The sequence below is a fragment of the Equus caballus genome, chromosome 3 (assembly GCF_041296265.1).
Source record: "Equus caballus isolate H_3958 breed thoroughbred chromosome 3, TB-T2T, whole genome shotgun sequence".
Classification (NCBI taxonomy): domain Eukaryota; kingdom Metazoa; phylum Chordata; class Mammalia; order Perissodactyla; family Equidae; genus Equus; species Equus caballus.
In genome coordinates, this window is record NC_091686.1 from 28,573,760 (window position 1) to 28,600,022 (window position 26,263).

General features: G+C 43.9%; 1 protein-coding gene across 2 annotated transcripts in view; it reads right to left on the bottom strand.

Annotated features, from left to right (window-relative positions):
• CDYL2 (chromodomain Y like 2) overlaps positions 1 to 26,263 on the bottom strand; it is a 156,704-nt gene that overhangs the window by 41,675 nt on the left and 88,766 nt on the right. For both annotated transcript variants that reach the window (XM_023637366.2, XM_070262085.1), the window contains exon 2: positions 10,911 to 11,499. In XM_023637366.2, the coding sequence (XP_023493134.1) occupies positions 10,911 to 11,499 (589 nt within the window). The remainder of the gene's footprint in view (positions 1 to 10,910; positions 11,500 to 26,263) is intronic.

A 26,263-nucleotide genomic window follows, 5' to 3' on the forward strand; every position in this document is an offset into this window, starting at 1 on the left:
GCCTGCCCATTAAACGCCCTAAATTCCAGGACTGTCTGAGGTTCTCTGAAACTCTCTGCACTTTCCTGCTTCTGGGAAAATGCTTCAGCTGTCCCCTTGGCCCAGGGTGATGTTTCCATCCCCCTTCACACCTCGAACCCTCAGGGCCATCTGAAATGCTTCCCTTCCGGGCAGCTGTATCTTCCTCCCCAAGTGCCCAGGAACAGCCCACCCCCAAGCCCCAGTGGCGGTCTGTCTGGGCCCTTCCTGAGTTCTCAGCACACTCGGCTTTGCAGCTGGTCATCTGGGACCATCTGATCCCCTAATTAGCTTAATAAGCTTCGAGTTCTTTAGAACATGAGCCTAGTCATCTCTATATTCCCAGCTCCCAGCACACAGTGGGCGCAAAGTCAATGCCTCTTTAACTGAACCGTAGAAAAAAAAAAATAATGATTTCAAGCTCTCCTCCACACTCCCAGATAATCCCAACCCTCAAGAAGCTGAACAGCAGCATCATTAAGAAAATGGGTCCAGAGCCAGGCCAACTAGATCCAAAGCCTGGATCAGCCACCCACCAGCCGATAGCCCATAGGCAAGTCTATGGTCTCCATATCCCTCAGTTTCCTTATCTGTAAAATAGGAAGAGAAATAAATTCTCCCTCCTGGATTAAATGAATAACTACATACATGGTGCTTAGAATAGGGCATGGCTCAGAGCACAGGCTCGATAAATAAACATTGGCTATTTTGACACCGTATGGAAACTGTCAATTTATTTGTCTTTTCCCTATTTTGCTTTTTTCCCTAAACTAAGAGCATCTTGTCTTATTCACCAATATACTCCAAGAACAAGGTACACAGTGACCCACTTCTACGTTCACAGTACTGGTTCATAGCAGTCACTCAATGTTTGATGAAAAAAGTATAAATGAGATTTATTGATGACATTTGTGGTAAATGTTACATATTTCCTACAAATCTTAATAAAATACAGTTCCTACTGTGCAGAACGTTCTTCCATCTCCTCTTTGCCTGACCAAACTCGACGCATCCTTTAGGTCTCAGATTAGATGCTGCTTCCACCTGGAAGTCCTTCTCTAATCTCTTAGTTCCAGTGGGTTCCTCACTCATGTAGGGTGCTCCCATATCATGGTGTGCTAGAATGTTTAGCACAACATGGGTTTTCCCACAAGAGTGTGAGCTGGGTGAGGACAGCAAGAATCTCCCACACGCGGCCACAGCCTCAGCACCCAACAGCAGGCCTGGTGTACACAGGTGCTCAGTAAACCTGTGGCCAGCTGCTTCTCTCTCACCACCAAGTGATGCGAGGAGTTGCTGGTGAAAAGGCAGGCCAGCAATCGGCCATCTTGTTTAAACTCTGGGAACTCAGCATAGATCCACTTCCTGCTAGTGAGGAGAACTGGGAGAGAGTCGAGAAAGAGGCTGAAGGTGGGAAAAACCACCAGAGCTCTATGTCACAGAAGAAGAAAACACACTTGAAGATGGCAACCTCCAACCTGGTACTATCATCACCAAGATGGCGGGCGGAAGACTCAAGACTATGACTTCCATCAAGGACAGAAGTGACAGGGTCAGTCATCCCACTACCCAGAAGTGGAGCCTCTTGAATTCGCCTTGCTGGTTTACATAGAAAGAATGAAAATTAATATCCTAGTGTTGATGAGAAGGCTACAGGACATACGAGGGTAGGGTAAAGCGAGAGGCTCCATAAGCAACACAGTCTAAGAAAGGGGAAGAGAAATTAACACCCACTCCGCACTGACTGCGTGCTGGGACTCATCATTCCATCCTTTGTAGTAGGGATGGTTATTCCCACAGAACAGAGGTCAAAACCGAGGCTCCAAAGCACTATGACTTGCTTAGAGTTACTCACTCAACAAGAGGTGGGTTGTACTTGAACTCACAGGCCCTCTGTCTCCAAAGCCCATGCTCACTCTTTCCAGTTTCTTCCTTCCCAAGCTGCCTCCAAAGTTTACCTCAAACTTAAAGGAGAAATCTCAAAATCTTTTCTGTAACCAGGACTTCTATGAAGAAGGCCACTGCATTTTCTCTTTCATAGCAAAGGACTAGACAAAATAGAGAAAATACAACCCAAATGAAATGCACTCGCTGAAAGGGATACGCGATCCCCTTGATGGAGGGCGGGGTGGGGTGAGCCCAGGCGCTTAATTAAGAGCCAGGGAGGCTGCGTGAATGCTAAGGGAGGAGAAGTTGGCAAGTAGGACCATCACGGCAGATGGTGAAACAAGCGTCAGACAAGACGACAGAAAGGGAATCCTTTAGTTGCTGGGAAGAGCCCTGACAAGACATTAACTCTCCATGACAGGGCACCAGGAGCCAGGGGCAACCCGAGGTGGGAGGGTGAGATGGAGACAAGTGATGAGAGGATTTCACAGTCGTGAGGAGGATTCACAATGGGGCCTCAGGACCCACATCCTAAAGAAGGAAAGGCTTCTTGCTTTCCCTCTTTCATCCATTCATTCATTCACTCCTTCATTCAGCAGGTTTTCTTAAGCACCTACAATGTGGCCGGCATTGTCAGGTGTTGGAGATAAAACTGTGAGCAAAAACAGAAACCATTCCTGCCCTCGTGGAGCTTACAGTCTAGTGAGGGAGGCAGAAGTTATTCAGGCAATCAGGTTGTGACCAGCACAAACTGAGGTGAATGCTGTCAGGGAAGAAACACGGTTCTATGTGCGCCAACAAATCCAGAGGCAGACCCACACTGGGAGTCAGGGAAGGGTTCCAGGGGGAATTGCTGCTGGAGCAACCATGAAGGATGAGCAGAGGCTGACCACTCATATGAGGGCCGGCAGGGAGGGGAACACACATGCACAACACGGGCAGACGGGTGTGGGGAAGGGTTCAAGGCAGGCCAGATCAGGGAGGCCTCGCAGGCCTGGAGAGTGTGGGCTGCATAAAGGACTTCCTCAGCCCCCTCCAGAAAGAATCCCACAACACCTCCAGCTGCGGGCTCCATCTATCTGGTTCTTAAGCCAACCCCGACTGCATAGGGAATTTCCTGGAGCTTTGGCCTCCCCTGCAAGGTGTCTAGAATTGGTTGGGCTGCCATATTCTTCACGACGTGGTACCATGCGTCCACATGCTGATCCTTGGCTCTACGCCGCTGTGCTTGCTTGTCATCGCCTCCCACCATCCCTGCCTCTTTCCTCACTCGTTCTGGCTCATTCTATCAGTCTCAGCTTGCACATCACTTCCTCCAGGAAGCCCTCTCCTAACTTCTTTACCTAGCTGGCTTAGGCACCCTGCTTACAGCTCCCTCAGGATCTTCTGCACATCTCCATTGTGGTATATAACATTGCAATTATTTGTCTAAACAGTTCCTGGTGATACAGTAGTCACTTGATGAGCACTGGTTGAGTTAACATATATAACCAGGGATTAGAATGCACAATATGTAAAGCGCTCTAAAAAACAAATCGGAAAATACAAAAGACCCTAGTTAGAAAAACGGGAAAAGGATTGAAAAATAACAATAGCTAATATTTATTAACTGTCTATCATATGGCAGGTAATACTCTAAGGACTTACTATGAATGAATTCACTTATTCTCTATGCCAACCCCAAGATGTATGCATTTTATGAAGAATGTGGCTGAGAGAGACTACGCAATTTGCCAGAGGTGACGTGGCCCTTGTCCACCCACCATACTGAATGTCACCTCCTGCTACACCTGGCATGACTATGCTTGGGCCACTCCCAGGGAAAGAAACACAAGTGGAAGGAATATGAGAAGATGCCCATCTTCATCTGTAAACTAAAATCAAAACAACAGAGCTTGGAAAAACACGACCAACACTGGCAACTGCCAGGGCTGGTAAGAGCATGTGTCTCTGGAGGCAGCCTAGCCGTCCGTCAGAGAGAGGACAGTTTTTCTGCACACTGTAAAACCTGGGCAGCTAAAAAGGGGGAAGCAGTTCCCCATGCCTGACACAGACGGGATTTTAAGTTTAAAACAAGATGTTCTCACCACCTCCAGTCTTTACTCAGATGTCACCTTCTCCGTGAGGCCTTGGATTCTTCTGCGTGTGTGTGTGTCTTAATCTAAGGCCCAGAGGAAAAGCACTCCGGACCAGTGATTCCACCTGCCTGGAATGCCAAGTCAGCATCTTTGGAACCATGCAGCTGTCCCAAAGGAAGGCCTGGGGGTACTGGCCAGAATGTTGCCCTAGGACCCAGGGAAAGGTTTGCTGCTTTGAACCTAAATCCCGGAAGGACCTTTTTTCATTTATAAAACTGGTCACTTAGAGCTGGCCCTGTGGGGTAGTGGTTAAGTTTGCCATGCTCTGCTTCAGCAGCTCGGGTTTGCGGATTCAGATCCTGGGTGCAGACCTACACCACTCGTCAGCCATGCTGTGGCGGTGACCCATGTATGAAGTAGAGGAAGACTGGCACAGATGTTAGCTCAGGGCTAATCTTCCTCAGCAAAACAAACAACAAAAAACAACTGGTCACAGACCTCTGAGAGCTTCAGCATCACAGACCTGACACCACATCCCAACTCCTCCCCTTGGGGCACTCTGTCTCAACCTCTCTGAGCCCCAGTTTACCCATCTAGAAACAAGGCCAATCACAGCTAACCTTGTTACACTGCTGTGTCAAGTTGCTAAGTCAGGGAACCACTGAGGAGATTAAATGATATCCAGTATGTTAGACACAAAGGGTGGGCAGGCTCCCTGGACAGAAGGAGTCAGCACCACCACATCATGATCATGAATGAAGACTGGCCTTTGTATGGGCAGAGCAGAGGGTGGGGGGCAGGCCAGGGGCCCGGAGGTCCACCCAATGGGGAGGAGCAGCTTTCCATTAAAGTCAGAAAACTGATTTTGATTATTGTTTTGAGACCCTCTGCAGACAATGTATCCCCTCTCACTGCTGGTAGGGGTGCTTCCACTCCCCTCCCCACCCGCTTTGGTGCGCCACTGATGAGTGGTGGCTTGGAAACAGCTCCTCAGACGTTTTTTGAGGTAGGGGAGAGAGGAAAACACTATCTGAGCTGACAGGGAGAGTAAAAGTTCGTCTCCGAATCCTGACAGTGGTCAAGACTCCCTCAGCCTCCTTCGGATGCCAGAATCAAACCCAGGATCCGCAAACCAATCAAGAGTGGATTTCTCCCTTGGACTTGCCACCAGTCAAGGTGACAGTCAGATTTTCCATCACGATCTGGCACTTTCCACTCAGAGGCGGTGGCCAAGTTGGATGGTCCTCACATTACCAGGGAAAAGGGACTTAAGTTCATTCATTAGCAAAGTCACTTGCTTGCCATGCTTTGCAAGACAAAACATAAGAACCCCTGAAGCTTCGGTGGTCGTTGTTGGTTTAGAAAAGGACCTGCTTTCGAAAAACAAAATGGTTGGCTCAAGTCTGTTGGCTTGGGAGCAGGTGTGTGAAGTGTGTTAAAAGAACAGCTGTGCCCAGGGAAACGGACACCTGCCTTAACGGGAGGCCGCCGAGTGGACATGCTCCCTGAGCTTTCTGTGACTCACCAGCTGGCTTGGGGGCCACTGCCCATGACACTCGGAGCTGTCCCAAGCCAGCTTCCCCTAGGCTCCTTCTGGGCACAAGCTGGGCACTCCCAGCAGCAGTGGTGAATCTAAAGGTCATGAACTGGGGTCAAGTTCAGGGCATGGAGAAGTTTCTGGAAAAGTTAAAATTTTGAGGAAGTATGGTGGGAACTGTAACAAGCCCCCGGGGGTCATTCAGGACTTTTACTGGTGTATCCTTAAGTGAAACTGGTCTGTCATTTTGCTCGTTCCTCCCCTCCTGGTCTGGTTTGGAAATCCAGGTTTTACTGGGCTCCTCAAAGGAATGGAAGTGTTTTCTCTTCTTCTGTCCTTCACGACCATTTGGATAAGAGAGGGACCATCTGTTCTAGATTATTTGGTGGGTTTACCTGCAAAACCATCCGGGCCTGGATGACTTCTTTCTGCTTTTTATGAGAGCTTTGTAATGACTGATTTAATCATTTCTTGACTAGTTATTGCTCTATTCAGGTTTTCTAGTCATCCTTGAGTCTGTTTTGTTAAGTTGGATGTTTTTAGAAAATTGACCATTTTATCCTGGGTTTCAGCTTGAACAGCACAGAGTTAGTCATAGTATCTCAGGCTTAGAAGCATTATCATCAATAACCAATGTGGGTGATGTGTCCAAGAAGTGGCTCCTGCCCCACCAGCGCTGCCCGGCCACCAATCAGGGTGCGTTTTTGTCAGTGATTAGGGCCTAGGAACTGCCTGGAAGCCAGCTGGGCAGCGATCTAGGGGCCAGCTCCGGAGTCAAACTGCCTGCATTTCTCTCCTGGTCCCAACCCGGACACTTGAAACCTCAGTCTCCCCCTCTGTACAATGGGTAGAACAAGAGCAGCCACCGCTCAGGATGCCGTGATGATCACAGAAAGTGCTTTGTACACTCTGAGGCCTCATCCCAGGGAAGTGCCCGCTCTCGAAAACTTTGAACTTACCACTTTCCACTTCACAAACTTCTGACTTACACATTCTCCCAAACACAAACTCAAGGTCCAGGGCAAAAGCGCTTCAGCTCTCCCCAGCACCACTAATCGGTCTTCGCAATCGCCATCTGCCATTTCTGTCTCAACCATCTTGGTGCTCATTAGTCTAGAGCAGAGGTTCTGAAAGTGGGGTCCTGGACCCGTGGCAGCATCGGGCAACTGGCTAGAAAGGCAGACTCTTGAGATCTCCTCCACACCTACTGCATCAGGAACTCAGGGACTGGCACAGTGCACGCACCCGCCAGGGGATTCTCATGCGGCTCCACATTTGAGAGTCCAAGGTTCTCGAAAATCATAGGGCATTCGCGTTTGTGCTTAGTCCTGAAGTGCCTTTAAAATACGGCTACTCCATGATGATCAATAAAGCGGAAAACGATAATCATGTTGAAACAGTGAGTAGGAAGAGATAAACAAACATTATAGAAGTGAAAGCCGAGACAATTTTAAAAGATCAATGGAGAGAAATTGATAAATATTGCACGTTTGTGTGGGATGACTCATTCAACGATAGGAACAATTCTGAAAAGACTAAATCAAGCAATGTCTGAGAGGCGGTGTCTGTGCGACAGACAACAGTTACCAGAAGACAAGGAAAATGATTCACAAAATTCAAAGAAATGTGAACACAGGGCCACAGGATCAGCATCAACAGTGGAAATTCATTGGCTTCGTGGAAATGAGGAGAACACTGGGCGGCTGTGCTGTGCTAGGGCTCAGAGTGAAACATGGGCTCCTGATTAGGCATGCTTCCACAGGTTAAAGGCTCATCTGAATTGTAAAGTACAGATGCTTTGGTCTACTTAGACAAGACAGACCAAGTTCTCCTGGGCCAGACCACAGGAGGGGTCAGCGAACCCAAAAGCTTTTCCATACAGATGAAACTGGTCTGTTAAGGAGGAAAAGAGATGCCTGGTAAAAAGTACATTAGCAAGGAAGAGAAATTATGTCAGGCACTAAACCTTTAAAGGACCAAATCACGCTCCCACTTACAAGCTTAAAATCCAAGGAGTAAGTCTGGATCTACCAACAAACAGATCTATGAACCACCCATCACTTACAACCAAATGCTTCCACAGGAACTACTATATACACCCATGGCTGTTAAAATGCATAATCCACACCCTGCCCCAGAGATCCCGATTCATTCCATTGGGGTGGAGCCCATATTTAACAAGCTCCCCGAGGGGTACCGAGGCAGATGGTCCCTGGACCACAGAGCCGTTTGTCATTACTGGAGAAGAATCAGAATCAAGAGCGCTCCTGAGTTGCTGCGTACACTTCACAACAGTGCTGGGGGAAACGCAGTCTGAAACCAAAACACCACCCGCCGGAGCCCCAATTTAGCATTTGTTCCCACAGCACAGATCAGGGAAGTCAGCAGTAAATGAGTAACGTGTTACATAAGTTGCTTCTCTGTATGCAGAACCATAATTCACCAAAGACAAGTTAAAATCATATAAAAAGCAACAGCCCACCCCCAAAACAAATGTTGGGAAAGCGTAGCCAGGATCTCCCCATCCCCTTCTGCCCGGCAAAGACGAGCCCGCCTCTGTGCTGAAAACCCCGCTGGCTCACCCTTCTGCCATGGGGAACCGGATCCTTTGGTGGAGGGGGGTCAGAGAAGGCAGGGTTAAGGAAGAAGGGAGGAAAAAGACAGTCAGGGGTCCTCAGGCACACGGATACTGGCTTCATCAAGGCTTCCCTCTGGTTGAAAACAGAAGTGGAACCATGTTTTGCTTGATGACACCTCCAACCCCTTGCTGGAAAGTTCTAGAACCACAAAACCCCCTCTGCCTTGGGTCTTCTCCAAGAACCCCAAACCACTCTGTATTTCTGGCAAGGATTCCCAGTCTCTTCCTCTCCCCAATTACCCTAAGACCTGGATAATAAGCTCGTTCTAATTAGAGTGTTAAAGGCTGACAGTGGTTGGAGCATTTATCATCCCAGTGATCACAGGAGATGTCACTGCAGGTATAGGAAAGGCATACCATCTACATAACATACATGTTACTCCTTCCGATGAGCCAGCCTCAGGAATCTCAACATTGACCTAGGGACAGCTACTCTCAGCTTACTGGAGAGTAGACTGTAAGTGTCAGAGAGAGCAGTCCCTACCTATCTCTTCATTACTCTACTCCAAGCATCTAGTGTGGTGACTAATCCTTAGGAAGTGCTCAAAAAAAGTATCAAACGATTTAAACCGACACCTGATCAGAAACTTCACTGCCACCCCCACTGCGCACAGAGCATGCCTTGAGATGCACAGAGTCACCAGGTGCTGGTGAAAGGGCTCCTCCAGCCTTAGTCAACATTCTAACAAGGCTCCAGGTAATCTATGGGTCAAATCTGAGAATCTGACAGCCTATGAGAGGCTCTCAAGGACACCAATACGATGGGATGTGACTGAGCAAGAAGGCCCTTCAGGAACATCCAAAACCGAACAAAAGGGATGGCTTCCTCCTCTCTATCCAGGTGGGCCCAGGTGGAGTAGAGAAGATTCAACCTCAGGGAACAAATGAGGCCGACGAGGGATCAGGGACGAGAAAGTGTAAAGAAGCGTTCCAGAGTTAATGCTGGGGGTGTACAAGGTCGCCACTGAGGCCAGCAGGCTCGTCCTCACCTATTTCCCTTGGTCGTGGGGTACCACGCCCCATCATCAGATCGTGAGCCAGGGGGCATCGACGAGGCCCAAGGATGGAGAGCAAACGGCCGGCAGCTCTGCCCCTTTGGAGAGTTGCATGAAGGAGAGGCGTGCCTTCCTCCAGCCTTCTCCACCAGTCTGGCCTCTCTCCTTCATTCTGCAGGTCTAGCAGCTCCAATCAGCAAACCGTCCACCCTCATGTTTCTCCCCTCACTCTCAGGGCAGCCACATTTTGAGCAGGGCAGGGTGCAGGGAATCAAGCCCAAGTTCCCTGAGCCTGCACCCAAGGAGCCTCGAAATCTCCCCTCCCCAGCCGCCCTCCCCACGACGGGGAATTCCTCCACTGCTGGCAGCTGTCACAGGAACATCGAACATGGGTGTTCATGCCAGGCCTCATCGACACAAGCCCGCTCCTCTCGGAGAGATGAATTTTCAAAACAAACAGCTTTTACATATGTTAGCAGGCAGGGTCATGTCAGCACCAGGGATCCCCAGACAGAAACGTGAGTCAATCTGGGGCAGAGATAAATAAATCCTATTTGGGTGAAATTTCTCTCTCTGGAGAAAGAGGAACCTCAAAGTGGAGCGCTCGGATTCCCCGGGGAGAGTCCCTAAAGATGTCCTGGTCTCCCCAGCGGGGCATTTTCTGAGCACTCTGAACTCTGAACTCACCATGCCTCTCAGCTGCATTTGCCTCCGTCATCCCATCCCTCCGTGAGCAATTCCAGCCCGTCCCACCTGCAGCCCAGCATCCCTGTTCTCACACTCTGGTTCCATCCAGAGCATCGGATGGCTCAACTCTGTTGGGCGTGGGTTGTCCACACTCATGCAGGATTTTCTGACATCCCGAGGCTTAGGGTTCTGGCAGCGAAAGAGGAAACGCCACCATGTAGACACACAGGTATGCGAGAAATGAGGGCATGCGTGTAACCGGCAAGGATGGCTAACCTGGATGATTTGAGCCACTAAGGACTCAGGCAAGAAGCAACTGGACTATGGAGGAAATGTCAGGTTTGGGAGCTTGAATTACCTGGGTCATTGCCTCCTCTTTCCTTAATTTTGCCTGTGGGGACTTGGGAAGAGGAAGGAATTCCATAATCACTGCTGTGTGGCTTCCAGGGTAGAGTAAGAAGAGGCAAATCAAAGAACAGCCTAAGATGGGGTCAGGTGGCATTTAGGACCCGACACAGAAATGGGGCCAGATCATGCATGTTAGCAACAGATGAAGGGCAAGAGGCTCAGGCTTACAGACAGGTTTGGAGAACTCCACATCCAAACTGGGTCTGGGAAGGAGGAACAGACTCCAGCCCAGATGCCCTCTCCAAGCTACACTGCTGGGAGCACAATGAGATGGCAAGCAAGGCTCTGTGAGGTGCATGCTGCCCCAGAAAGGCACAGGCCCTCTGGGGACATGAGTCTCGGGGTCCTGATGGATGGGGACTTGGAGTTGCCCTCAGAGCAGGGGCTCTAGACTAGTTCCCATGGTCTTGGGTGTCCTGAAGTGCAGTCAGGGGTTTTCAACCCATTACAGGCCCTGGCTGGAGCACCAGGGGCTTGGCCTCCCCACACGCAGAGGTGTCTGCAACCAGTGTGGGCATATGACCAAGTCTACTCGGCCCTGGTGGAGAGAGACAAGGGAGAATTCCTGCCTGGCTGGGGGTCAGATGCAGCTCCCTAGGCTGCACACAAAGCCCTAATCCACGTGGCCAGGGCCAAACGCAAGGGGAAGACAAGCCACATACCGAGCCCGTTCTCCGCCAGCGCCGTGTGGCTAACATCGCACTCGCCCAGGTCTTGCTCTCCGACATCATTCAAATCCAAGCCGGGCTGGTGGGACCCGTTTCCGAAGTGCCTCTCGTCCTTCTCAGAACCGGCGTCCCCATTTTCTAGCCCATTCTGAGCCTTTTTCAGGGGCATTATTTGCAAACCACTGGGGGTAGTCCTGTAAGACACCGTCTTGGTGGCCCTGTCCCCTCCCGCAGGGGGCTTGGCTGGGTACCCTTTCTTCGGCTTGGACAGGGAAGGGTTGATTCGCTTCCGTTTATGGGAAGTCCCTTTGCTCTTTCCAGATTCAGAAGGTCTGTGGGGGAGTTTCTCAACGGATGGGCCTCGGCTGTCCCGCAGGAGCTTGGAGGCACTGGCCTGCTTCCCTGACTTGATCCTCTTCTCCTTGGACAAGTGCAGCCCGTTGAATTCGTCGATAAACTCCTCACAGTGCAGCAGGTGGTGCTCGGGCTCCCACGTGTCCTCGGTGCTCCCATAGCCTTTCCACCGGATAAGATACTCCCATTTCCCTTTCTTGTTCTTCCTCTTGTCTACAATCCTTTCAACCTGGGATACAAGATGAGAGTCAGAAAAGAGAGAGAGAGAGGAAAAGATCAGTCACAGGCAACAAGGACAGCACAAGCCCTCAGGGAGGAGGTGCCCGCCCTGGCCATGGGGCGAGCTGATCAATGCAGGAAGCTGACACTTCCAGGAACCATCAAGAAGGCTGGTTTATTTTAGGACATCACTGAATGGAACCTAAGGCACACGGTCATTTCCCACGATGACTGAGTGATGCCATGCCCTGCTGTTGGCATCCGTCTGTCCATCCCAGACTTACTCCTACTGGAAATCACATTGCAAGCTTTCAGGAAAGATCTTTATTCTTTTCATTGCAGCAAAGTGGAACCAGACTTTTAAAGACCAATTTGGTGTGGCTTTTTCACCCTCACTTATAATAATAAGTGACATTTACGGGGTATTTTATGGCGGGCACAATGCTAATGTGCCCTTACAATAATACTAATGATTACTAACATTCACCGGGCATGGATGAAGCAGACACAATACTAAATGTCGGGCAAGGATGCGCCCATCTCATTTTCTCCTGCCCACATCCCAGTGTGGTAGGTATTCTCTCCACCCCCAGTTTACAGTGAGGAAACAAGGACTCAGAGAGATTAAGTCACTCAACCAAGTTCCAAGGTGGGAAGGGCAGAGCTAGGATTTGAACCCTCTCATCTGGATTTATTTTCTTAATCACGAGGCCCAGCGATTCTCTCAACTACAAAAATCTTCCATATTGACCAAAATGACTTGAATCAACAAAGCCCGATTTCCTTCTATTCAGCTCCCCCAGCCGCCATGCGGGGAGCACAACCGCACGGCAAGGTGATAGGTCACACTTGTTGATGGCCTGTTATGTGCTTGCATAGCCCCACGGGGTGTACACCATCATTACTCCCATTGGTAGACGAACGGATTGAGTACGAAGCAACTTGCCTACAATGTAGGGCTAGGCGGTGGTGGAGCTGAGACCGGAACCCGTGTCTCTCTGGTTCTAGAGCCGTGTGCTACTGTCTACGTACCTTTACAGTAAGGAAATCTCCCCTGTCTTCAAGGAATCTCATGGAAAAACACACTTAGGAAAATGCCAGTCCTGATACTAACCACTGGTCTACCAAGGTGAGGGGTATGTGAGGGTTCCTTTATTATTCTTCCAACTTTGCTCTAGATTCAAATTTTTTTTAATTAGAACAAATGACAGAAAATTCCCAATGCTCTACCAAAAAAGCTAAATTTCAATGAAAAAGTAAGCAATTCTATTCAAAAGTTTATTATATTTCAATGTCAACATAATACACTTTTCTAGAATGAAATTTTGACCCAATAAAATTCAGTAATAAGTGAGGAATATGCCATCAAAACTCATGAAAAGAAAACCAATACAATAGGGGAAAGGGGATACAGTTACAGCTGATAATTGTTAAAGATGGGTAATGGGTACATAGGGGTTCATTACATCACTGTTATGTTTACATGTCTGAATTCTTATCTGTTTAAAATTTTCCACAATATAATGTAAAAAAAATTGAAAAGTAAGCTTGTCCCCCAATGGTTTATGCAAAACAGAGGCTATGCAAACTAATTAAACAAAACTTTCATTGCTTTGCACTTAATAGATATGTAAATAGCTAGGCCATACTGCCTCTTCATAATACTGCTTCTTCACAGCCAATTAAAATTGTTTCCTTAATTGATTTATCTCAAATCAAATTGGCCCGTTTCTATTAAAATTTCTCTCCTTATAAAATGCTCTGTGAACATCTGTTTTAGATTTATTACATAATTTTTAGATGTAACACACAAATTCTACAACAGTTTTTTTAAAAAGTAAAACCATGCCAACTAATCCAGCTTCCAACCATTTAATCAAGGAAAGAGGCTAGTTGAGTATTCTTTTGTGACAATGCTTCAGAAAGTCAAGAGCATTTCTGCAAGAGCCTGTGGCTTTGCGGATTTGGAGAACTTTGCATGGGGAAACCCTCCACAGGTTTACAGAGGGAGGAAAGTGAACAAGCAACCTGGCACTCCCTGAAACAGCAGCATTCCCAAGAACATCAACCTAGGGTGTCAAGAGCAAGCCCCCAGATATTTCTTGGGAGCTAAGGGATCTGTGTTGGCATGGAAGTCTCCAGCTTCAGAAAGCACATGCTTGCCTCCCAGGATGGAGAAACTTCTTCCCCAAGATGATGCTCTAGAAAACCATGTTAGACAAACAGCCAACACAATGGATAGGTGGGTGGGTGGCTGGCTGGATGAATGAATGGAAAAATGGATGGTTGAGTGAATGAATAAACATATGGGTGGATAGTGGGATGGATGGATGGAAGGAAGGAAGGAAAAAAAGAAGGAAAGAAAGAAGGAGGAAAAAATGGATGGTTGATAGATAGATCAACAGCTGGGTGGATAGTGAGATGGGTAGGTGGGTAGATGGATGGATGGATGGATGGATGGATGAACAGATAGGAGGACAGTGGGATGGGTGGGTGAATGGAAAGATGGATAAATGGGCAGATGATTGGATGGATGGGTGATGAGTAAAAGGGTAGGTAGAGAGGTGAGTTCAAGAGTGGATGGGTAGTAGATGGATGGCACTCACTCATCAAAATGAGCTTAGTACAGCATTTAAGAACACAGGCTATGGAGCAAGACCATCTGGTTTAAATCTCTTGCTAAGCCTTTATCATGTGTTCTTGAGCAAGTTACTAAACCTCTTTGGGCCTCAGATGACTCATCCAGCAAGGCGGAAATAACAGCACCTATCTTACAGGGTGGTTGTGGAGAATATACAAATGAGTAGTTTTGCATTCCATAGTAAAGGTCACTTAATCTTGCACATCCTCCTGCGAACACAAACCATGGTGGCATCTAAAGACAGAAAGTTTCCCCACTACAGAATAGGATCTCTTTAGGATAATCAACTCCTCCTTGGGAAGAAGAGAGAGTCCACCTACTTGGATAAGTCCTTCCAAGTATGGGGGATGGCTCTGCAGAGCAGGGCTGCTCAAGAAGCCTGGGGGGTCAGCAAGGGTGCAATATCTACCTAGCTATTTGGGGCCACGCTAGGAGGAGAGCTTGCTTTTCTTCCCTTCTAGTTACTGAAATATTGAGTCACAGAGTCACAAGTGGCTTTATGGGGGACAGAAAAGCCACAGTTCCCACCTCTAGTCCCATCCACAAAGCCACTGGGTGGTTTGACAACCGTTTCCACTTAAGTTCACCCAATACTGATGAGAGACAGTACTAAAAGTAGGAACAGGATCACCCCTAACAGCCTGGTGTGTGGGGAAAACTGTTGGCCCTGCCACTTTCTATCCACATAGACCGTGGGCAAGTTGCCCAGCCTCTCTGGGCCTCAGTGACCCCATCTCTAAAATAGAAATAATAATAATAGCTACCTGCAAGATTCTTGGAGGAACTGCAAGGAAACAGATATGGGGAAAGTAAAGTGTCTTGTACATCGCAAAGCACCACAGGGAGATGAGTGGGATTGCTCTGATATGTATGAAACTTCTGTTGACAAAAGTGCTTTTATATACCTAACTTCTTCCAGCTTAAACACTGGGGAAAAGAAAGCTTTTTTTCAGGTCCAGAAAAACAATTGCTTTTTCTGAAAGACCAAAATGCCCAGCAGTTGCTCAGAGGAAAGCTGGGTCCCACATATCCCATTAGACTTTGAATCCACTGTCTCCTGGTACCTAATCTCCTTTTCATCCCTGCGTAGGTTTTCCGACCCTCTTTCCTCTTCTTCTCAGGAGCAGCTCAAACTGAACCAGAATTCTGATTTGTTGTGTTGATAACAAAAGCCCACATTATGTAGGACTTGATCTTGCATAGGACCGCAAGGTTCTCCGTCTGGGAAATTCCTTCTTCCCCTCTAAGCTCCCCCAACCTTTGCCATGGTCCTTTAACTCCTTACACCCGCTGAAAACAGAGACCTGGGCCTCTGGGTGCTGGCCACTCTACTCCCCATGCACCACCCCACCCTACCTGCACAGGCCCTCCAAATGGAAACAACCATCCCTTGTCTGTGTACCGACTAACCACCTCATGGATGGTGTTCAAAAATCGCATGCTCGCACACACCCGCCAGCTTCTTTCTCCAAAGATAAGCAATCTGAGACCCTGAACTATTCCTTAGAGTTCAACCAAATCATTAATTAACATTTACTCTCTGTGATCCCAGTTAATAAGAGATGCTACGCTACTGCAGGAGTGGGCAGGGAAATTCCGATGCAATTATCACCAATGCCGCCATGACAAGTGGATGGCTGTCTCATTAGGAATAATGATGATGACAGTCACCTTTATTGGAAGATGCTAAGTTCCAGGAAATGTGTTAAGTAGTTATAAGGTGTTAGATTTCATCTTTATACCAAGGCTTGCCGCTGGGCATTATTCTCACCATTGGAGAGGTGAAGAAGTTGAGGCTCAGAGAAGGTAGGTAACTTCCCCTCCATCACACAGTCAGGAGGTGGCTAGCCAAGACTAGAACCCTAGTTCGTCCGACTCCTTAGCCCAACTTCTTAGCCCCTTGGCCACATCGCACAAGTGGGAAACCACCAGCTTAGAAGGGGACAAGCCCCTAAAGGAGTGAGCCCAAATAACATGTAGTAACAAATCATGGGAGGTGCTCTGATGGTGAAGACAAGGGTGCTGTGAAAAAGAAGGGTGGAAGAAGCAGGGCACTCAAATCCTGTGGGCAGGAGTATTCCTCTGAGAAAGGACAATTTAATCTGAAACCAAACTGGACCTTCAGAGATGGAGAAAATCTGGACCAGTGCCCTTGTAAGCAGACAGAGGTCACTCCCCACCTTCCTCCTCAGCCTTCTACTAGCAGCTAACCACCACCACCTAACATTCACTCAGCATTCACTAAGCGCCAGCCACTGTAGGACACAATCCCTATATGTTGACTCATTTTATCTTCAAAATAACCCAACAAGTCAGTAAATTTATTCCCATTTTTTATAGAAGATAAAACCTCTGCCCGCCTCTGGCCAGCAGCAGAGAGCTACATCTTGGGCCAATGCGTGCTGGGTCCCTTGCTTCCAGTGACTGCTCTATATCCACCTCCCACTCTTGTCCAGGGGGCCCAACCCGCCTGAGGCTGACAGCACATCTGTGGCTTCAGACGCCTCCCCTCAACTCCTGCCAAGGCCACAGGAAACCTAGAGCTCCTTTACATGGTTCAGACGGAGACTTGAGCTTGACTCGCCTGGGGTCCCCCTCATGCCATGGAGCCTCCTGCTCCAATTCTCCATTGGTTGGAATGGAAACAGACTACTCATCAATCATATTCCCTATCCTAGCTTCCCAGCAAACAACAACAACAGTGTATAAAATTACAATAGCTCGGGAACCCAGGATTAGCAATCAAAGACTTTCCAGACTCTTGAAGAGATGCCCCCTACACCAGACAGGGCTGGACTGAGAAACTCTGGGTTATTAGTACATGCCTTAACCTCTGAATGCAAAATATAAGGCCAAAAAAGATAAAGGAAGATGTGCACACCTGCTGTCTGCCCATACATATGCCAGAGCCGCCATCCCTAGACATTCCCTGATTCTGGACCTCAAGCCCCACATCCACAAGGACCTCTCTTTCTGCATCCTTTCAACATCCCACACCAACTCCCTTAGGGGTAGAAAGGCGCAGGGACCCCATCAATACAATTTGCGGTATGAAGTCCTTGGGAAGGATAAAGACAGGACAAATTCTGAGAGCAACTAGGAATGGGCTGTGTGAGGTCTAGAAGAGCGAGTGCTTCAGATTATCTAGTCAGAGAAGGAAGTACCAACAGGAGGCACTTGGGCTCAGTCCAGCAGAACAACACCAGCGAAATAGCTGCCAGACCAAGAAATTCGGCTCAGAGCCATGTAATTCAAGCTAACCTCTGGGCGAGAGTCTGAATGGTGAACTCAGGAGCATCCAAGTGACAAGGGACCAAGAGAAATTTCCACACCCACTGTACTGGAAAACACCAAACCAAAGAGACCGCTCTCTGATCAAAAACACACAGACAAAAACTGGTAACAGCAACATCATCACAGGACATATTTATAAAACCTATCAGGACATAATCATAACTAAAAATTCAAAGTAAAGTCATACTAAGAAAAGTACCACTTGTCTTGATCTTGGATAGCACCTGTGTCATGTTTTCAAAGACTGCAGAAAATAAGACCTCTGTTTTTCAAAGAGAGGGAGGAAAAAAAGATAAGTGATGAAACGAAACCAACAGGTTGACAAGGAAATTGAAATGAAAGAAGACTGGTTTACATAAGACAGGATGTAAGGAAACCAAAGAAAAAACGCAAACAAAGAAGTAGAATTCCCATTGGAACCAGAAAAGGACAGAATCAACATGCAGAAAGTCAAATCGGTGACATAGACAACATACTTAAAAAGCTCTCCAAGACTGCAGAAGAAAAGGACATAGAGATTTTTAAAGAAAACATGAAGGAAAATGAGAAGAGACATCGAGGACCATTAACAGAGAACCAACCAATGTAAGTCTGGCAGAGGGAAAACATCAACATGAAACAAGAACACTAACAAGGCATTCTAGAAGAAATTTCTACATCTTGAGTCTGTAGGTCAAAAAAAGATCTCAGTGATGGGGGCAGCAGAGGCTGAGAGGAAATCGACTTCATATCTATTCTTGCAAAACCTCGTAGTTTCAAAACATTAAACTCCCCACCCTCACACCCCAACCGTCCATCCAAAATGGTAGGAAAAACATCAGGCAGACTTTAGAGAACATTAAACACCGGAACACAAAAAATAAACATCGTAAACTTAAGAACTCTAAAACCAGTCAAGTATTGAGACCTTCCGATGAGAAGGAAGGAGGAAGACATCTCATGTGTTAAGAGACAAAAATACAAACTACCCATTTAAAAAATGAGCCTGGAGGATCTTGTAGTGCCAGAAAATAAGAAAGTTCACAAATTAAATAAATAAATAAACCCCAAAGATGGGCAAATGTCAAAGGAGCTGACTGAAAGAGCTCCCAAAGGCCAAAGCTGGGACAATTTGAATAATAAAATAAATAGTGATAGTAATACATTTATAACCCAAAGAACAAAATAAATATCCATAAGTTCATCTGATATAAATAAATGAATTAATTATCAGAAGTTGGCCTGCAGGCCAAATTTGGCCCAATGCTTGTTTTTAAAAATAAAGATTTATTGGAACATATCCACACCCACTTACTTACGCATTATCTATGGCTGTTTCACACTACAAGAGTAGAGTTAGTTGTGTGACACAGACTGTTTGGTCCACAAATATTTTCTATCTGGCCCATTACAGAAAGAGTTTGCTGATTCTGGAATAAACAAACAAATGGGGAAGAAAAGGAAAATATTCCTTACAGGAGAATTCCAAATAATAAATGTAAAAAGAACAAGGGAAATAGAAAAATCACCATTAGAACACCACAGGGGTAACTGCCACAGGCAAGATCCACAGATGGACGCTGAAATTAGTGGGTAAAATTTTAAAGAGAAATAGGATGCTAGCACAGCCTCAGCATATTTACTAACTACCGTGGTCGATTTAACAGAGGCCCACCAGTTGACACCCTTCCCTTCAGGAGACGGAACCTAATTCCTCTCCCTTTGAGAGACTGGACTCAGTGACTCCTTTCCGGTGAATAGAGTTGGCAAAGGGAAAAAGAGTAACTTTATAGTGGAGAAACCTGGCGAAACCCCTGTGATCAAGGCTCTATCACCCGTGACACATCACGTTGATGTCACGTATACTCTGATATGATTCCCTGAAAGGGCACTTCCCTTCTATGGTATAATTCCCCAAACCCATAGCCCCGTGAGAAAATATCAGAAAAACCCAAATTGAGGAACAGTCTACAAAACACCTGACCAGTACTCTTGAAAAGTGTCAAAGTCGTGAAATGCAGGGAAAGACCGAGACACTGTCTCAGATTGAAGGAGAATGAGGAAAGTAATGACTCAATGCAGTGTGGTATCCTGGGTCAGGTGCTGAAACAGAAAAGGACCATCATGGAAATACTGGTGAAATCCTAATAAAGTCTATAGTTTAGTTCCTAATGCAGCACCAATGTTAATTTCTCAGTTTTGATGAATGTATATAGCATAGGATGTAAATAATTGTGAGCACTGGTTTATAACTCTTCTGAAAATCTATAAGTATTTCAAGAATTTTTTATAAAGTACAACTGCAGGTTATACTAAAACTAAAAAAAAAAGGCATCCAAGGGCTGTCCCAGTGGTGTAGTGGTTAAGTTCATGCACTCCGCTTTGGCAGCCCAGGGTTTGCCACTTTAGATCCCGGGTGTGGACCTACAACCACTTATCAGGCCACACTGTGGTGGCACTCCACATAAATTGGAGGAAGATTGGCACAGATGTTAGCTCAGGGCCTACCTTCCTCACACACACAAAAAGCATCTGAATAACAGTAACAACAATCATAAAACCTAACAGTTTTAAGCACTCATTATATACTAATATGCTTTGTGATTAAAAAAAGATAAAAGAATAGAGAAAAATACATAAGGCAGGATGGATTCCATTTTGTAAAGACTATCAAAGTAAAATTGAGGAGAAAAATACATTAAATAGGAAGGGAAGATTTTATTAAATTAAAAATACTCACTAAATACATAATAGGCATGAACTTTCCTGCATCAAATAAGAGATCAAAAAATAACTATATAAATCCAACAGAAAACTGATCGAAATAATTTGAACAGAAGATTGAAACTCAATACTTTCAGATTTAGACAGGTCAAGCAGATGGAAAATATGCATATAAAGAATATGAATTAAATAAATATGATGGTCAACCTAGTAAATATTGCATATATGTTTATAAACAAACTTTTAATTGCATAATTTGTAAAAAATAAACTCTAGCAAAATTTAAGGAAACCCATTCACAGCACACTTATGAAAACTGATTAAATATGAAAATATCAGAGAAAAACCCTAATGAATGCCAAAAAGAAGATCCTGTACAGACTGTGTTTGCTAAGTACATACAACGCTATAAGACTAGACGATAACACAATTTAAAAATAAATCCCAACTACTTGCAAATGAAAAAATATGACCCTAAGTAACCACAGATAAAACACTGAGAAAAATTTACAATAACAATTTTTCAAAATCTAAAAATGAGTACCCAAATATGTCAAAGTAGCTGGGATGCAGAAGGAACGGAGGAAGGAAGAAAGGAAAGAAGAAGGGAGAGAGGGATTAAACATCTACCATGAGCAACCAAACAAAGAAAAAAACACTCTAGGGAAGAGGAAAGAATAAATAATAATAATTAGTAGTAAACAAGAGATAAAAACAAATTACTAGAAAATAAAGATTAATAATTATTAGTAAATTAGAAAATATTAAAAAGCTGAACTCATTGACATTCGAAATTCTTGAAATAAGGAGCAAAAAACGGCAGAGTAGGCAGCTTCCAAGGGCCGTCCCTGCACAGAAACACTGAAAAATCAAGCAAAAATGTCAGAATAAACTGTTTCAGAATTCTGGGAAACAAAGTTTATAGCAACCAAACAAACACTAAATCACAAAAAACACAACTTAAATAGTAGGAACGCTTTGCGTCATCTTCACTCACCCTTGCGCCCCACCCCCAGCTCAGCAGGAGTCGGGAATATGGCAGCCCATGTTCCCAGTGTGGGGCCAGGGTCCTTGGTTCTGGCGGGAGCAGAGCAGACCTTACCCTCAAAGAACTGTGTTTGCTCTAACTTGTCTAAAGGCTATGTGAAGGACTCACAGAAGCACTTGTTTTTGTTTCATTACACTCAAAACTTACTCATGCTATGCAGAATCATTCTTTCAAAACAATGTAAGGCAAATCAACAGCCTGCTGCCAACTGGGGCAAAAAGAGTGCAGTTGAGAAAAACAAGAGATGCTTGAGAAGAAAAGCTGGAGAGTTTCTTTGGGAAATTAGAGCATTCAAAAATGCCTGTGTATACTGGGAAATTTGGAAAGCTATGCACATGCCCAGGGCAGGATGCATGCCCAGAAAAAATCTAAGATGGCCCAAGCTTTCATCTAGTGCAAGCAGGAAGTGAAGACTAAGGCAGAGCTGTAAAGGGACTGGCTGAGCATTGAAGGAATTGTCCCCACACAGAAACCATTTGGAAAGCCTGTGAGGGGTTTGCTTACTTGCTTGCTTGATTTCTCTCTCTCTCTCTTACCTTCTGTTTTCCTCCTTTCCTTCTTTCCTTCCTTCCTTCCTTCCTTCTTTCTTCATATTCTGTCTTTATTTCTCCTGGCATACAAGCAAATCTGTCACAACTAGCTTAACACAGGCTAAAGGAACAAAGGTTTCAGAGACCATGCGTGACAAAGAATACAGACTGAAAAGAATAGTTTAGAAAAGACTCTAAGCAAAGAGCAACAGTCCACAGCAAATAATAAAAGCAAACCCTGATGATGGGGAAGAGTCTGATTTTCAGAGTTACCACGTTATAATATTCAAACCATCCAATTTCCAACAAAAAATTATAACACATTAAAAGAAACAAAAAATATGGCCCATTTGCAGAAGAACTTAAGACAAATGGTCTCTGAGGAAGAACATACATTGGACTTATTGGACAAAGGCTTTAAATCAACTGTCTTAAACATGCTCAAACAGCTAAAGGAAATCATGGACAAAGAGTTAAAGGAAGCCAGAATAACAATGTCTCAACAAATAGAAAATATCAATAAAGAAATAAAGATTATAAAAATAAATCTGGACCTAGTTTAATTGAAATTATCCAGTCTGAGGAGCAGAAAGAAAAAAAGGAAGAGAGATAATCAGAGCCCAATAGACCCATGGGACACCATCAAGGGTGACAACATTCACATAATGGAGGTTCTAGAAGGAGAAGAGAAAAAGAAAGGGGCAAGAAGAATATTTGAGGAAATAATAGCCAAAAATTTGCAAATTTGATGAAAGATAATCAAGATATCAAGAAGCTCAACAAACTTCCAGTAGGATAATCTCAAAGAGATCCACACTGAGACATCAGTGTTTGATATGCAATCAAACAACTGACAGACAAACACAAAGACAGAATTCTGAATGCAGCAAGAGAGAAACTCACCACATACAAGGGACCCTCAATAAGATTAACAGTTAATTTCCCATCAGAAACCACGAAGGCCAGAAGGCAACGGAATCATGTATTTAAAGTGCTGAAAGAAAAAACCGTCAACCAAGAATTTTACATCAGGCCAAACTGTCCTTTAAAAATCAAAGAGAAATTATGATATTCTGAAATAAACAAAAACTGAGGTAATTTATCACTAGTAGACCTGTCCTACAAGAAATGCTAAAGGGAGTCCTTTAGGCTGAAATGAAAGGACATCAGATAGTAACTTGAAGCCATATGAAGAAATAAAGAACTCAAGAAAAGATAACTACAGAAGTAAATATAAAAGCCAGTATTATTGTATTTTTGGCTTGCAACTATTTTTTTTGTTTGTTTCCTATATGATTTAAAAGACAAAGGCATAAAGCAATAATTTCAAATGTATGTTAATGGGTACAGAATATATAAAGATGTAATTTGGAATAACAACAGAAATGGGGGAGGAGGGCCATATATGAACAGACTTTTTTATGCTATTGAAGCTAAGCTGCTATCAATTCACTAGACTGTCATAGACTTAGCATATTAAAGGTAAACCCCATAGGACCACTAAAGAAAATATCTTAAAAATATACTAAAAAAGAAATGAGAAGGGAATCAAAACAGGGTAACAACTGATTTTGAGGAAAGACAAAAAATAGATAAATTCCTGATAAATCCCACTGAAGGAAAAGTAGAGAAAATACAAATAAAATCAATCATAAAGGAAAGGAGAATATAACATGTAAATTAAATGCAAGTGATGCCATGCATTCTGAAAAGTCTGAAATACTAGATTAAATGCATATTATGAAAAAAGAATAACATATACATTAGCAAAAATGACTCAGAAGAAGCTGAAAGGGTAAAGAGATCAACAACTAGGAAAGGAATAGATATATTTATTAAGAATTACATCAGACTTATCAAAAACCATGCATGATAGCACACAGTGAAATAGCATCTTGAAAGTGATGAAAGAAAAAATAGTCAAGCAAGAATTTGACATCCAGCAAAAATAGCCTTCAAAAATGAAAAAGAAAGAATTTCTCAGACAAAAAATAAGGGAACTCATCACCAGCAGACCCACTCTACACAAAATGTTAAAGGAAGTTCTTCAGACAGAAGGAATATGATCCCAGACAGAAAGCTGCATCTCTACAAAGAAATAAAGAACACCGGAAAGAGGACAAAGGAAGATAAAAATAAAACTCTTTTTTGGTGTTTACTTTTAATTGCTCTAAAGTTAAATGACTATCTTAAAAAAAAAAAAAAGAGCACCAATGTACTGTGTGTTCACAGCATATGGAAAAGTAATCTGTATGACAACAACAGGACAAAGGCGGAAGGGAGATGGGCATACTATACTGTAGTGAGGTCATCAAACTGCACGGGTAGCAGTGTAAGTTATATGAAGGTAAATCGAGTAAAGAGATGTAACGTAAACTTCAGGGCCATCACTTTTAGAAATAAACAAGAGATATAAATAACTGCAGAGATAAAAATAAATCATAAGAAATGCTGGATGTTTTTGAAAATTTTAACTCAAAAGAGGGGAGAAAAATGAAACAAAGAATAGATTGAGCAGATAGAAAACAGCTAGCAAGATGAAAGATTTTAATATAATGATATAAATAATGACACTACTGTAAATGGCATAAAGTCAAATTAAAAGACTAATATTATCAGATTGGATGAAAAAGCAAGACTCCACTATATGTTGTTTCTAAGTAACCTACTTTCAATATAAAGATATAGGTTAAAACTAAAATGATGGGAAAATAAGCTGAGAAATAATAACAAAAAGAACGCTTGAGTAGTTATATTAATATCAGAAAAAGTAGAATTCAAAACAAAGAATACTACTAAAAATAAAAACACCATAAAAAATAAAACTCTCTAAGAATATGTAACAATACATGATGTTTACACACTTAGAATTACAAATTTATGAAGCAAAACTGAGTGAACTGGAAGAAGAATTAGAAACACAACTATAATTGGAGACTTTACCATTACTCTCAGTAATTAATAGAACAAGAAAATGTAAAATCGACAAATATACAAAATACCCCCAAAATACTATGAATCAACTTGACCTAATTGACATTTATAAAAGATCTTACAAAAAACACCAGAATACATATTTCTCTTAAGTGCACATGGAACATTTACCATATGCTGGGTCATAAAACAAACCTTAAAAAGTTCAAAAGAATAGAAATCATACAAACTATGTTCCCTGACCACAACAAAATTAAACCACAAATTAACAAAAATATATCTGACAATCTCACCCCTAATATTTAGAAATTAAACCACATACTTCTAAATTAATCCCTGGATCAAAGAAGAAATACTGAGGGAAATTTTAAAATATTTTAAACTAAATGAAAATGAAATGAATGCAACATATCAAAATTTGTGGGAGACAAATTCGGTATCAGTGTTCAGAGGGAAATTTACAGCGTTACGTGCTTACGTAAGAATAGGAAAAAAGGCCTAAAGCAAATAGTCTAAGCTTCCACCTTAAGAAGCAAGAAGGAAGGGCAAATTAAACTCAAAGCTGGCAGAAGGAAGAAAATAACAGTAAAGATAGAAACAGAAATAAACGAAATTAAAAACAGCAAAATTATAGAGAATATCAATGAAATCAAAAGCTGGTTCTTTTAAAGAACTAAAAAATTCATAAGCCTCTCGCCAGACTTAGCAAAAAACAAAAGTGAAAACACAAATTACCTATAACAGGAATGAAAGAATGGACATCCACAGAGACCCACAGATACACACTTAGGACTCTGATCTGGGGCTGCCATGGGCTGCAGGGAGAGAGGGATGAAGAGGAGGAACACAGAGGGTTTTCAGGACAGTGAAACTATTCTGCATATTATACGATGAACATACATCATTATACACATCTCCAAACCCACAGAATGTACACCACACCAAGAGTGAACCCTAACATAAACTATGGGCTTTGGATGATAGTGATGTGTCAATGTAGGTTCATCAATAATAATTTTAAAAAAGATAAATAACAGACTGATGAAATATTGACATTTATAATAAAGGGTTAATGTCCAGACTACAGTAAAAATTTTGAAATCAATAAAAAAATGAAAAACTAATAAAAATAGGCAAAGAACCAGAATAAAAACTTCAAAGGAGCAAAAGCAGACATTAAAAAGCAGAGTCCATCTCTTCAGTAATCAAGAAAAGTAAAAACAGGGCTAGCTCTGGTGGCCTAGTGGTTAAGTTCAGCGTGCTCTGCTTTGGTGGGCTGGGTTCAGTTCCTAGGCGCAGACCTACACCACTCATCAGCCATGCTGTGGTGGCTCACATAAAAAATAGAGGAAGATTGGCATAGATGTGAGCTCACGGCAAATCTTCCTCAGCAAAAGAGAAAAGTAAAGTAAAAATAAAACAATGAAAAAGATAGAGCAAAATGATAACATATGTTGGCAAGGGTGTGGGGAAATGAATAGCTACGTGTGCCCTTGGTCAGAATGTAAACCAATATACGCTTTAGGAGGGTAATTTAACAGATACCTACAAAAACTAAAAATGCACAGATGACAGATATCTTAAAAATTTTTTAAATGCCCTCTGCTACCAACAGACATACACA